This window comes from Aspergillus oryzae, chromosome 5 (genome assembly GCF_000184455.2).
Source record: "Aspergillus oryzae RIB40 DNA, chromosome 5".
In the NCBI taxonomy this organism is placed as follows: Eukaryota; Fungi; Ascomycota; class Eurotiomycetes; order Eurotiales; family Aspergillaceae; genus Aspergillus; species Aspergillus oryzae.
In genome coordinates this window covers 1,804,324-1,818,438 of record NC_036439.1, presented here as the reverse complement: position 1 = coordinate 1,818,438, position 14,115 = coordinate 1,804,324, and the positions used below count along the sequence as shown (strand labels likewise).

Here is a 14,115-nt window from a genome sequence, read left to right as displayed (position 1 = left end):
CATCAATACTTGCTCTAAGGTCCCCGGCATGATGATTATCCTGCCAAACTCGGAATACAACATAATCATGGTTGTATGTACACATGTACAGTCAGGTTAGCCCTGCAAATCTGCTTTGGGCAAAAGCCCCCGCATCCGCAACATTGGCTTACACTACTGAGATGTTAGAAGCCATTTACACCAACTAGCAGAAGCAACTCATTCTCAACATTTGTATTGTTCTTCTGTACAAAGTTTGTACATTCATATTTCCAAGCAAGGCATCTGCCATTCGCGCTATGTGAGGAAAATCCAGCTTGGCATGCAACTTTAAATGAACATCATCTCGTCCGGCGAACATCCTTGTTGCAGTACCAAAAGACCAAGCAAACAAAAGGAATAACGACAAATCGCTAATGCACCTGAGAAGGGGATACTGAAGTACAGATTTGACATACAATGTCAGACATTATTGGAAAAGTGGCAGTGGGTATTGGGAAGCTCAACAAAAACAAAACTTGCGATGCGACAAAATTAAACGACTAAACGAGCAAGGGGCAAGGGCAAACAAGGCTAAAAGCACAATTCATAGGGCATAGGTGTGTTAGTACAAAAAATCGAAATGAACAGCAGCGCAGGCAATATTGAGCGCCGCGTTGGGGAGGCGAACATCATCTCCATCCGATAACTCCTGTCATGGCCCGAGAAACTATTTTTGAAAATAGTCATCATAATCGTCAATGATAATGTCATTGATGTCGCCGATGTCCATCATCTCCATGTCGTCGGGGGCCATGGCTGGGATATCGAAGAGGTATCTATCCCCAGAGAGGCATTGTTCGAACAGATTGTCAAAGACTCGGTGACGAACACCAAATGGCAGATCAGAGGCAGAGTACGGAGTCAATACATCAGGATACAGCCCCTGGGATGGAGGGAGTAGGCCTTCGTGAAATACGCCTGCGCCAGCTGGGCCAGACACAAGTGTGAGATTGGTATAGACGGGGGTGGCACACTTCCCCAAGTGGCAAGCGTTGCCGCAAAACCCTCCTCTAGCTAGTTTCAATGGGGAAGGGCGCCTGCGCTGAATTTTTCCTGTCGCGATGGGTTTCAAGGCTTTCTCAGTATTGTGTCGTGGTATGGAGTCTTTGATGCTCACTGTCAAGTCGATATCTACCATGCTAACGGTCTCTGGTAGTTCGCTATCAGGAATCAATCCTGTGATGACAGGCAGAGATCCCTCTAGACTGTCGTTATTTTCGTCGAATGAAATATATGATGGAACGTAGTTGAAAAGCTCTGCAACACTCTCGACTGTGAGGTCATCTACCGTGAAATCAATCGAAACGGACTCCACGGGAGAGGCTACCACTAGGGCCGGCCCCTCCTTCTTCGACGTGTCTACCTTTCCAACGCTCGCCGATTTCTTAATGGGGACTGAAAAGCCGGTTGGCTGCTCTTCCTGAACGGTGTATTCGTGGCGGGGGTCTTCCGTGGCGACCTCTTCCTTCAAGGGCGTCTTTGAGGGTTTTCTGCCTCGAGATACTCGCTTCCCCTTGTTGTATTGATTGGGTAGCGGGATTCTTCCACCATCTTCTCCGAGGGCTGGGTCGATCAAGCCGGGGGTTATACCGCGAGTCGTATTCAAAGCAGGAGAAAGTCCAATTTCCTGCATCTTCCGAAGGATGTCTTGCTTGAGCTGCTGGCTACGCTTGTTACCGGAGTCCCATGCAATCAGAGAAAACTGCTGGCGGAAGCGGACACTGCGCTGCTGCAACGCATTGTCTTGAATTCTAAAGAGTGGGTGCATCCGATCAGTGATATCTCTGAGACGAATGCGTCTATCGAGCCGCATCCAAGCTTCCACTCGAAACTCCTCGACTGTCGAAGCAATGTTATCAGGAAGTATGGGGAGGTCGCGCAAATATTGGCCATGAATAGGGTAATTCATACGAGGCGGGTCCGATTTACGATCCTTTTTGTCTGCAGGCTCGAATTGGTAAAGTATGTCTGGAAGATCTGCCCACGACCAGTTATCTTGGTCTGGTCGAGAAGTGGTGAAGTTTCGAGGGTCAATAGCCTGAGGACTGTCCTGCCGAGGCACTGGTTTTCCTATGTCGCCGTTAGTACTGTCTCTCTGCTTGGCTGGAGAAGGCAGCGACTCACCTTTGTCCTTCTTTCCTTTGCCCTTTTTCGCGTTGACCTTGGCGCTCTCTGAGGACTCGGCGGTCATAGAAGACTCGGGATACACAGAAGCATTTGACTGCTGAGACAACTCGAGGTCTTCCTCGGGATCAATCATCTTCGAAATTGGCTGTGATTGATGTTAGTATACACATCAATACCGATGCATTTTATACACCTCCGAGACCTAGAAGGGCCGACTGGAGAATGATAATAGCATCGACATACCTGAGACATGTTGTCTTCCTCGTTCTTGAGGTAGACTCTGAAGAGAAGGTTATTCTACCACTGATATCGAACAGTATGTGAACGGAACAAGAGATAAATGGAATAATGAAGCTCAGTTGACACTGAAGCAGACTTGCAGCTTTGAGGTTTTGATATTGACGAAGAGGTATGAAGCGGTTGAAGCAATCGAAAGTCTCTGTCAAGATTCGAGGGACGAAGTCGGCGCGCCATTGTGTCCAGCAGCCTGGTATTCTTCATGTCTACTCTGAATAGGAACTGGGTGGTTGGGAGTATAGTTGTCCGAATTGGGAAATTGAGAGGGTTTCAAGTCGCTGTCGACTATATTCACTATTCACTGAAGTCGTGTCGTGAGGTCCTGCTCCAAGCCCCCTCCCCAGCATTTTTAACATTCGCTTTCCTAAGCGCAATTCATTTCTTTCCCCGGCGACTGAAGAAACGATATATGCGATTTTTTGCGCGTCGAATGAGTCTCATATCTCTATACTACTCCCCATGCGCTGATGGTGCGGCTCTTGGACCGATATAGTTGCGATGTGAGCACCTCGACAAGCATGCAGTTCCCCAGACCAGTGGACCCACCAGGTGCCACGGACCCACCCACGGACAAGCCATAACTCATGAGTCAAATGAATAAGTAGAGTCCTGGAAGGCTGGGGGCTGTTCTGATTGGTGTGTGACCCAAGCAGAATAGCTTTGTCCTGGTTCTCGGGCGAGAATACATACATACATACGCCTGGGCACTCAGCATGCCGGAGAGAGTGAATATGATTGTCTCTCAAAGCCTCTGAAAGCTCTGACGTATATTGTAATAGGCGTTCGTCCAATCACAGTTCTCCAGCGCCTATTGTAATCTCGATGCAGAAGCGAGCTCAATGATTGAATAGAAGCCGGACTACATCATCTGGCCTTGTGCCTCGCCAGATACAAGTGTCCCAGCCACCACCTTCTTATTCGAGTCATGAAACAGAAGGTAGTTGTCCATTAATGGGGTGTGATGGGGAGAAACTAGAAAAGACAAGAATAATTGAAACTAGTAGTACCCACGTGGCTCACTGGAGCATGGCCCTAAGGATTCTGTAGGTATCTGCTGTAGTAACATCTGAAAGTAAGAATAAGATAGAAAAGGGGTACAGGACTTTTAGATTTCTTTGCCTCAGAAGAGATGTACATCAGATAATTCCTATGTATTTTTAACATCGCATTATCCATGTTTCCCACAATAGTCATGTCTCAAGGCGGCTAATATTGATTAAAGCCGACATGCGATTCAAGAAACAAATTTAAATGACAACATAGAAGGCTCCGCATACATATGCACAAATTGTATCCCATCATAGCAACAGTAAACGTACTTCAATCCTGAGAAGCGACATGTACATTCCAACGGTCAACGTCCGGACCTTAGCGACCACCGTTTGATATCCTTCAGACTATTCTCACAACGTAGGTCCAGATATTCCCACAACGTAAGCTGACTTCGATGTAGATATTCATCCAGAGTCATTGTCCTTTCAGTATCATCGGCCTCTATGGGGAATGCTCGAGCGGGGGGGCCTCTATGAGAAGCCAGTTCACATAGAGTGGTGGGATAGGAGTTGAAATCGGAAAGGCTCGGCTGAATGGATATTGTCTTGGGAGTGGCATTATATCCCATACTGCAATGCTGGATTAGCCTCTTAGATTCATATAGTAATCGTGCACAAACAAGTTACCTCGCAGCATCATGAAAACTTTGCCTTTTGAGATGAGAATTTGTAATGCTGAAGCGATCGCTATTCGGAGTACCCTTCTTTCATAAGTGCTTTGTGTCCCAGTGCAACTGGTAGAGGATCTCGGCTGATTTGGTCTTGTTGCTTCGGTGAGACTCATCGAGGATTACCGCGGGAATCTGACCGGGGTGGGAGCTCTGCTTGATCAGGCGAGTCCGCTCGAAGATATCACTATTTGAATGATTTGGGTGTGAAACAGAATCGGAGATATCGTCGTAGGCTGCTCTTGGGGGCAGGAGAATTCGCCCACCAGCTTCGCCTTTAGAGGGATCGATTAGGCCTGGCGTTAAACCTCTCGTACTGTTCGACGCCGGGTCTATTCCATTTGCCATTGCTAGGCGAGATATATTATTAATGGTCTTTTGAGCTCCCCAGCACGCAACATGAAACTTCTCGCGGAAGGCCTTCCGACGAAGTTCAATGTCGATTGATGTTAATCTAAACCTGTACCTGGGGTTTACCCGGTCGATGATATCTTGCCCAGTTATCCGGCGATCGAGACGCATCCAGGCTTCAAGTCTCCACCCTTCGACCTTGGAGGATATCTGGTCCGGAAGGACTGAAAAAGCATTGATGTGCTTCCCGAAGACTTTCTGTGCGGTAATACGAACAACTTGTCTGGATTTTCCGTGCTCGGGTTTCAGGATGTACAAGATATCCGGTAGGTTCTCTAGGCTCCAGTTATCCTGATCAGTGTGTGAAGCTGTCATATCGTCATCCTCATGTTCGCGCCTCAGTCGAGCCGTCGTGGATGTGGGGCTAGGAGAATCCAAGATGATAGTATGCGAGGCGGAATGGGGTTTCTCTGCAGTAAACTATGAATTACACTGTAAGCATCATGCTAGTCAGCTTTAATAGTGAAGCAAAATGTCAACATACAGGGAGATCTGAGTTATCCCGATCTTGAGTCTTCATCTGGTGCATGCTGATGGTGCTTGGGCTGGATTCACTCTCCCCGTGAGCTCTTCTCACTCTCAGCCTTCCCAGAATCACTCCACAAGGGCCATAGTGAGAAGGCGTTGTTATGGGGGCATTTTCACTTTTGCTGTCTAGCATTTGTGGAGTGAATATTGTCTGGTTTCCCAGAGGTGTCATAGTTCAGGTCTCGGGAACAGATCCGACAGGGCCTGCTTGATATGAGTGGGCACTCCTTCTCAATATTGGCTTAACAAACTTACTTTCCTTGTGTTGAGTCAATCAGCAACAGGGCACAGTTAGAGGTGCATACAAATACAAATCATACAGGTTCAACCACCTTTGATGAAAAAAATAAGTTTGGTAGACAATGGATTGTAATATTAGTGATTCGCTTGAGAAGTTTGAAAATGAGGGAAGTTAGAATATACACTGTCGGCCATAATCCTACAGGAAGTGGCAAATGAGAGAGAGTGAGGAGAAACGGTGCCTTTGGCTGGTTGTGCTTTTCATTCAGTTGCGGCCTTTGAGCACAACAAACATTTTCCCTCCCGCATTGTTTTCTCGTCTAATCTTTTTCCTTACTATGTTTTAACTGTGCCCATATATTTTGGCTATTTTAATCCAGGTTTCTGTAAATGTCGTATCATGTTGGCTATATAGTAGGTTCCTCAACAGACTTCTTCAATCAAAAACACACTTTCAAGTTTACGGCACTCTCACTTATATCGGGCGATCGTTCGTCAGTGGTGCGATGAAAAAAGAAGAAAAAGAGAGAAAGAAACCGGAAAGACACAGCGAATGTGGAAGTGAAATTGGTGAGAAACAAAGAAGATAGATTTTAGTTACGCAGTGGTAGTATAAATAAAGTAAACAAACCGTTGGCTTTCCCCACATCCGCAATTTAACAACCACTGGCGCAACATTACACCAATTTAGCTACTAGAATACTTCTCTTTTAAGTTTTTCAACTGAAATTCTCATCTTCCTCAAATTAAAAATCTCAGTCCTAATTAAAACCTTATCAATGTCGAACCCATCGTCTCAACTATTTCGTCTCATCCAGAATACGGCCACGAAACACCGTCACCCCAAGCAAATCTCGAACAAGTACAGTCTACAAATCTCCTGCAACGTCAAGCCCAACGCGTCTGCAAATCGCGAAGGTATCATAGCCGTTGGCCCCGAGAAAGTGGACGTTTGCGTGGCTGCAGTCCCACGAGACGGCGAAGCCAACGCGGCCGTATCACGAGTGTTTGCTCAGGTACTGATCTCTCGCCCTTTCATTCTTAATAATTAGAAACTATTCTTAGATGTGATCAGCATAGTTATCTAACTGCGAAAACCAGATCCTCAAAGTCCCCAAATCTACGGTGGTCGTCATTCGCGGTTTGAAGTCGCGCGACAAGACACTTTGTGTTTCTGATTTGGAGATTGGGTCCGAAGGTGAAGAGAAATTTATACAGCAAGTGCGCCAAAAGCTGGAGGAAGCGGTAATCAAGAAATAACAGCACCCTCCATTTATTGAGCTCTTCAATAGGCGGATCATCGACCTGATCATGGTGATCCGCTTCGATAACTGTGGGACACCGGCGTGACATCACGGGAATTCTCCGAACTTTTTTTTTCTTTGTTAACGCCGATCTTTATTCGCTTTACACACCATCCGCACAGATTATGCTCAAGTAGCCGCCTTTTTATAAGAAATACCTAATCATCAACAAAGGAATCCGAAAGTCAGAATGTCTTCCACCAATCCCGAAACCACTTCCTCTAAACGAAAAGCCCCCGATGATCGCGTCGCGTCTAAAGCAGCTGCGACCCAAGCGATCCACTTCACTGCGCGCAACCCGCCATGGACCTATCTCAAGCTACAGCTGTATGTCGTCTATAACTGCTCACATGCAAGCAGTGAACCCTACTAATACACAATGTCTATATGCTACAGAATCCACCAACCAGGCACATCGACTGCCGTCCAATCTCAGCCCCTCGACCCGCTCACAGCTCGAACACACATCAATTCTGCGCTTTCACAATTTCTCGGCCTGTCAGGCACAGCCATCTCAATTGACATCCTAAAAATCCTCCCTGAAGCTCCACAACCAAAGCCCACGGATAAATTTATCTGGCTGCGTGTCCCGCGCCAAGATGCCCCTGCTGTCGTTGCAGCGGTGAGCTCCTGGATCGGAGGAGGCACTGGCGGTGGCTCGGTGGGTAGTGTGGCGTGGAGGGTCTGTGCTAAAGGAAATTATTTGGGAGCTTTGACTCAGGGGTCTGGGGAAGATTTGTTCGCTCCATGATCTGTGATACAGGGGAACTGTGCGTCTTAGTGGTATCTCGGCTTATATCGGAGAAACAAGAATGGCGTGGACTAGGCCCGTTTTTCAGGGTCGGATATTCTCCTTCGACATGAATATGCGATCGTATACAGCACTCACACGCGGAACCACGAGAAGTCGGGACGATGGTTAGTCCCTATAAACGAGCTTCACCGCAATGATGAGGTGGAGAACTAGCATCCCGTCTCGGGTCGGAAAACAATCGGAGGATTATCACAAGGCCCAGCTGACTGAAGGAATGGCTGAGTAATGACCAAGCGCGGAGCACCAACTATATTTCCGGGCGGTATAGCAAAACCTGGTTGTCAGTCGCGCCCTCGTGATTTCGGGTGCACTTCTTACAATAGCTCTTGTAAGAAAACCTATGAGACGCACTGCAGCAAAGGGAACCTCTTGCTCAAACCCAAACAATCCAGTCGTTTCAATATAAACAGTCTAATGTATAAATCCATCATGTACATCTGCGCACCAAGTAGCGATTATCCCAAGCCAACATATTCACAACGAATGACATGAATGTAAATGGCAGTAACGAGTGGAGTACTCCCTGTCCTCAAGCAACAGAAACACCGAAACGCGCATGCTCAAAAAAGAAACCCAATGCCGGCGCTGATAGTAACTTTTGAACGATTCCTTTCATTCCCTTGTTTTTCTTTTTCTTTTTCAAGTCTAAGTTTTAACTCTTGACGCGTAGTCATCCATCTAAACCGTTTGTTTACTGCTCATGCTTCCAACAACGGTCGACTCATCCGATCCCAAGGCAGAAGAAGGGGAGTTGGCTATCACCTTCGTTCTAAGTGCAGCTCTGATCTCCTCGACGCTTCGGTCCTTCCAGTCATTGTAGCCGTCCATGCTAAGTGGATACAAAACCAAGTTGTCGTCACGAACGGTGAAATCATCGACACGGGGCGCCGGAGTAGCGGTGATGATATCCAGTTCCAAGGCAATCTGCCGACAGTAGGTATCCAGAGGAAGATCGTTGACGTCCTGACCGAAGGGATTCTCGATTTCGCTGCCGATAGTGGCGAGACCGAGAATGATGTATGCGGCGACTGGATTTGTTAGTTAGATTTAACATAATCTTTCAGAGGTCAGAGGGGCAGGGCATGGATTCTTACTAATTGAACCTGGGATGGTCACCCATGTGAGGGTGTTGTAGAGTTGGAAGGGTAGAGACATGACGTAGATCCAGGCGATTTGCGCGATGGCGATGCTGTACGCTGTCGGGAGAGGGGTGTCAAGGACGCGCTCAGTTCCCGTGACGACTTCGTTCAGGGTAGCGAGGCCGTTGACTAGAATTCAAGTTAGTATCTATTGTTACTATAGCATCGCAAATACCCGGGTGGCACATACTGGCTTGTGCTTGATGCAAACTGATGCTGAGGGTGTCGTTCGCAATACATCTGTCGATATAAGCCGACAAATGGTTAAGAATCTCCAGAGGAAGATGACCCAGTGGCTTCTTGGATCGTTTGACGAGCTTCCGGGGGTTCGATTCGGCAAAGGAGACACCCAGGTATTCTCCTGTCGATTTCCAGAGTGACTTCCGCTGAGGCTGGAGGCGCTGACGGTCATGCGCATCTTTGGCGAAGGTGTCCAGGTAGCCGACCAGGCCCGCAAGATCATCATAAGCGATATCCGGTTCGAAACGGAGTTTGTGTTTGAGCGCGACAGCGAAAGCTAGGATAAGGTTCATTGCGGTTCTAGTATTGTCAGAAAAGATGGTATATAGCTGAGGCCGTTTACACCTGATGCCAACGTACAGTTTTTGCAGGAGATCCTCCTTTCCCAACTCTCCTTCACGTTCCTTTGTGTTGACCCAGATCGTGCGAGCCAGATTACGCGAGGTCTGGATCAGCAGCGACCAGTATTTGCGGCCGTCAGCCCATCTACATGATTTAGTTAGAAATCATCAAGGCACAAAATTCAATAGCAGTCGGCTTACCGTTCGTAAGCCGTCGAACTCCGGAAAGATAATGCCAAACCGACGACGAAACCAGTAACTGTGAGCAGAATGTTGTTGATCCCCACTAAACGTTGATCAGCCGGACGCAATCTTTAATGGGGTCACCAGTTATACTAACGAGGGTGTACGAATTTCGAGAGTAGTGTGATCAGAGTGGCCCACGCCGCAACAAAAGACAGAGGCAGGATCATCTTGGGCAGCACACTGCCATGCATTCGGAGGAAGGTGGGCCATTTCGAATGCTTGTCCAAGTCACGGGGGCCATGCTGCCGGTGGAAATTGGTTAGGTCATTGTTTACGTCTCGTAGATAAATATAGACTCAGTCACATACGAAGTACCGATCGATTTCGCTAGAGTTCCGTCGGTCAAGCATAAATTGGGAATCTCGGGTACTGGCGAGGTTTTCTAGAAAGGTTGGGCGTGGTGTGATACGACGAGCTGGTGACGACTCTCGTTCCGGGAGAGCTCCTTGGTCATGGTGAACAGCATGAGAACGAATGTCGGCTTGAACTGGGGCAGGACCCTCTCCAGCTTGTGCCGGCACATCTGCAGCGGCAGATGGTGAACTGTGTCCCTCCATCGGGGTTTCGGGAGGATGCAAATGGATTAGGAGTAAGGGACCAACGAGGGTATGGATGTAAGCGCTATACAGACACTAATAGAACAGGAGAAAGAAACGTGTGTATAAAACAGAGTGAAAGAGGGTGATCAAACCCTTTTTCAAAGGATAATAAATGAAATTGCCAGACTAACACTGAAAAAAGGAGTGAACTAAGGAATTAGCGATAGACAAAAAGATGGAGAAGAAACAAGATCGAACTAAACGAATGGGTCCGCCGGGGTTATATCTACAGTACAGTCTCCAGCATTAACCTTAAGAGGGGTCCCGATTTTCTAGACTCCCCTGGACACCAAGCGAACATTATTTCTCCGACTCGCAGACAGCGCCAGTGCTAAGAATAAAGAAAATAGCCGTGGAAAAGGATTAGGCCTCGGGGAGAGCTAGTGCCATGGAGGGCGTAGTGCGTAAGTGCATGAATAACTTCTCGTGTCTTTGATGGACGGACGTGTATAAAGTGGAGCTTTTGACGTGAAGAGCCGGATGATATGACAGCCAATGGAATGGGGACATGGCTTGGGTCCAGGCCTCCTGTTTCACTATCTTCGCAACGGCGAGGACTGCGCCACGCCCCGAGACGTCGCACGGGAGTATCCGCTCTCGACAGGACGCTCCCTTCATTCGCTGCGTCCCTTTGCCTTGGAGGTTTGGAGGCTTCTGGACCGTCGGAGGCGGCAAGTCAAATTTAATTCTCCATCCACTTGCCCTCGACTTGAAACACGGCTCAGGTCCCCTTCTTCCTCTGCCGCGTAGGATGGCGAGTTTTTGAACAACGCATCTTCAAAAATAAAAAGAGAGGGAAAAAAAAAAAAAAGTATATAGGATCGTGCAGTGTACCCGGCTGATTTCTTCAGTATCCTTCCTCGAGGGAAGGAAGGCTACCAGTACTCCGGTCCAAAACTACTAAAAGTAACCGGTTCCCCAGCATGACAGTTGCTAGTCCACTCTGGACACTCTCTTTGACATGCCCCACCTCGTGCGTATTAGACATCACATGACATCGGTTTCAGCAAGCTGAAAATTGAACATAGCTTCTGAATTGTTCGAAACCAGGCCATCTATGCTCTTGAACGAATGTAAGATAGTGTATACTACCAGTACTGTGTACACTCTATGCTATCCATCGACCTCCAGTCTCTTCACTTAATTTGTTTTGAGTTCAAGTTGGGTAGAGATTTGCTCAAAATAGCATAGTCCGATATCAGACGAGTCAGCACTCGGCTCATTGGGCAACTCCCGCCGCACTAGTAGTTAGTGATCAGGCCCACGGGGTGCCTGAAAAGTTCCAAGTTAAATGTTGCCCTTCTCCAAGCGATCGCGCTACGAACAAATCCTCTACACCGGATCGCTTTGGAACACTTACATCGAATATATGCCTATTCAATATTGGTAAAAGTCCAATAAAATCATACCTCATGGAGATCCGGAGTACAAATACCGTCTTACTATTAACTGGCGTGGGAAGCGAAATGTGATTTCGTCGATGCACAGCGCAGGATTCTGCGAATAAGGGGCTAGTGACTTCTGATATCTTAAAATAAACATAAAGTTATGTGTCTTACAAGTTGCTGCTCTTCCAAGTTTCAAGGCACGCCAAGGTTAGCACGCCTCATGAACACGAGCTTCTATTGCCGACTAGCGAATTGTTTTTCTGCAGAAACCCAAGTAATTGTTTACTTTTCCTTCCCAGAACGGGAGCTAGCTAAGGACTGCTTTTTGCTCAGTATTGAGCAAATGTGAAACGGCAGATATTTAGATATCTTGAGCGGGAAAACTGCCTGAATTCCGAATAAGATGCTTGAATGGGAGAAATCGCTTGGGAACAACAGCGCTAGGCCCGTTTAGGCAGCCTCAACACATAATAGACCCGACCCTAGGCCTTGTGCCCCCTGAATCCAACCCGATCTCCTACTTCGGTAGTATCCCGATATCCTTGGTGGTTATGTTGCTCTCGGTGGCTGCGTCTACTGCACTAAATGGCTGGTTCATTGCGCCCATTGGCTTTGTATTTACTAAATGGCCCAGTAAAGAAATATATAACAACTATTTTAATATTTGATGGTACTAAAATATATTATGCATAACAAAAGTTACATTCAAAAATTATAGAAAAAGGTAGTCGATTCGGGTACTAAAAGGCTTTGGTTATAAGGTATTGGTTCAGTCATTCAGCACTACGTGGTCCAACATTGGTATATCAAAGTCCCCAGTAGCAAGGTTACAATTATCTTGACGAAGCTCTGGCTTTAGGTAAAAGCAGTGTACAGCGTACCGCTCCATAGCGTTGAAATAAGCGATACGCACACTGATTGTTCCCAGACTACCGAGGTTCCTAGCTGCGTAGGTCCTGGGGATCCAGGGAGGGTGTTCAGGCTCAAGCTCATGTAGTAGTAAAAGGCAGGCGAACTAAGGTGTGATCGTACAGCCTAGGTGATTCGGTATTTTGGCCGACAGGCGATAATCATCAACGTAGTGAAAAAAATCAAGGCATAGGGCGAGGGCTTCATATTAAAAACCTTCATGTAAGCGTTTCAGACAAGCGTGTGGCTATGTCCTAGAGCTAGACACTTTACCGCCTTATAGTATTCACTCATGCGCTTAGCAGGGTCAGTAGTTATAGACAGGTCCTTTGGCCGCTACATTTGTTCACTGGCACCGATGCGTTCATTATTCTCTCTACATTAAATCCACTAATAGCAAGATATAGATCCATACGAAAAGCTATTGATAGGACGATATACGGCCTGTACCTTGGGAGGTGGTTACTTTACATGGTTTACTGGGCAATCAACCTGGTCCTGATCTTGACCAATGTTGATTTAGGCAGCCTCAAGTTTGTACGTTCGTCCCGCTACCCAAGATTTCTGGATTCGAAATTGACCTTCATCACAGGTAGGAAAACGTCTCGGCTGGTATTTTAGCCCTCGCACTGTGCCTACTCCTTCAGAGCTCATAGCTAATAGACCTAGGGTCGCTCTTGCAAACCTCCTTCTCCTCGTTTTTCTCACTCTCCGCAATACTCCACTTGCTCCCTTAAGCGGACGATCGTACGAAAAGCTACGCCCCCTACACAAGACGGCCGGGTATACAACCATTGGATTAATGTTCCTCCATGCCATAGTTTACTTGTCTGCTTGGTCACAGTCCGGCAGTCTTCACAAAATGCAGGAAATCGATAATGCCGCTGGTGCCGTAGCAGGGGTAGCTATGTTTGTTTTAGGTCTACCCACTATAGGGTGGTTTGTTCGAAAATCCTACGAAGTGATTTACATTCTTATCTTCATTGTGCTCTGGGGTGAATTAGGGCTCACCTCGACAGTCTTCTACATGGTGCATGTCCTCATGTTTATCCTCATCATGATCATGGTGGGAATGCACCGACCCAAAATATCCACTCACTCGCTCGTGATTGTCATTTTCACATCTTGTATGTGGTTCTCAGATCGACTGCTACGACTGGCCAAAATTTGCTGGTTTTCAGTCGGAAACCACGCAACGGTCACTGCCTTGCTGGGAGATACAGTGCACGTTAGACTTACGCGCAATGTCTCCTGTCGTCCCGGGTCTCATGTGTTCTTGTGGTTGCCTTCTATCCGTTTGTTTGAGACTCACCCATTTACTATGGTCTCCTCGAGCCCTCCTGAGTTTGTTATCCGGGCATATGATGGTTTCACCCGTGATCCCTATTATCTCGCTCATAAGAAGCAAGGTCAATTACTCAGGTGCTCTATGGATGGGGAATACGGACAGGTCCCGAATTTCGTGGAATTTGACAAGGTAGTTTTCGTTGCAGGAGGTAGCGGTGCCAGCTTTACATTTGCCATTGCTCTCGGTTCACTTGACACGTTGGCTGCTCGTAATACTTCAAAGCAGATAGAGTTCCTCTGGGCAATCAGAAGTCTGGGTAGGTGTATCTACATCTAGCATAAATTTATCCTAGCTCTGTTGAGAAAAGTCAACTGACCCTTTATCCCTAGAGTCACTCGAGTGGTTTGAACCACAACTTGCCAAGCTTTAGGAAAGCCCATGTGTCAATATTTCCATCTATGTCACCCGAGATGCGACGTCGAGCGGGGTATCAATTGTTTCAT

At 47.2% G+C, this 14,115-nt stretch overlaps 6 protein-coding genes across 6 annotated transcripts; 3 read left to right on the top strand and 3 right to left on the bottom strand.

Moving 5' to 3' along the window:
* Window positions 1–688: 688 nt before the first annotated feature.
* On the bottom strand, window positions 689–2,281 carry AO090701000195 (uncharacterized protein; the record flags this gene model as incomplete). The annotated part of the gene is made up of 1 exon (XM_023237430.1): window positions 689–2,281. One exon carries the CDS (start codon window positions 2,279–2,281, stop codon window positions 689–691), a length of 1,593 nt encoding a protein of 530 aa, XP_023092033.1.
* Window positions 2,282–4,204: 1,923 nt separating this feature from the next.
* AO090701000196 (uncharacterized protein) lies at window positions 4,205–4,891 on the bottom strand (the record flags this gene model as incomplete). The annotated part of the gene is made up of 1 exon (XM_023237429.1): window positions 4,205–4,891. One exon carries the CDS (start codon window positions 4,889–4,891, stop codon window positions 4,205–4,207), a length of 687 nt encoding a protein of 228 aa, XP_023092034.1.
* A 1,232-nt stretch (window positions 4,892–6,123) lies between these two features.
* AO090701000197 (DUF167 domain-containing protein) lies at window positions 6,124–6,604 on the top strand (the record flags this gene model as incomplete). Its single annotated transcript, XM_001823019.3, has 2 exons — window positions 6,124–6,360; window positions 6,446–6,604. The coding sequence occupies 2 exons, from the start codon at window positions 6,124–6,126 to the stop codon at window positions 6,602–6,604; spliced, it is 396 nt and encodes a 131-aa protein (XP_001823071.1).
* Window positions 6,605–6,838: 234 nt separating this feature from the next.
* Window positions 6,839–7,399, top strand: AO090701000198 (uncharacterized protein; the record flags this gene model as incomplete). Its single annotated transcript, XM_001823020.1, has 2 exons — window positions 6,839–6,975; window positions 7,045–7,399. 2 exons carry the CDS (start codon window positions 6,839–6,841, stop codon window positions 7,397–7,399), a joined length of 492 nt encoding a protein of 163 aa, XP_001823072.1.
* Window positions 7,400–8,140: 741 nt separating this feature from the next.
* On the bottom strand, window positions 8,141–9,638 carry AO090701000199 (UPF0187 domain membrane protein; the record flags this gene model as incomplete). Its single annotated transcript, XM_023237428.1, has 4 exons — window positions 8,141–8,490; window positions 8,557–8,730; window positions 8,792–9,327; window positions 9,523–9,638. The coding sequence occupies 4 exons, from the start codon at window positions 9,636–9,638 to the stop codon at window positions 8,141–8,143; spliced, it is 1,176 nt and encodes a 391-aa protein (XP_023092035.1).
* Window positions 9,639–13,186: 3,548 nt separating this feature from the next.
* AO090701000201 (NADPH oxidase family protein) lies at window positions 13,187–13,948 on the top strand (the record flags this gene model as incomplete). Its single annotated transcript, XM_023237427.1, has 1 exon — window positions 13,187–13,948. The coding sequence occupies one exon, from the start codon at window positions 13,187–13,189 to the stop codon at window positions 13,946–13,948; it is 762 nt and encodes a 253-aa protein (XP_023092036.1).
* Window positions 13,949–14,115: the final 167 nt, after the last annotated feature.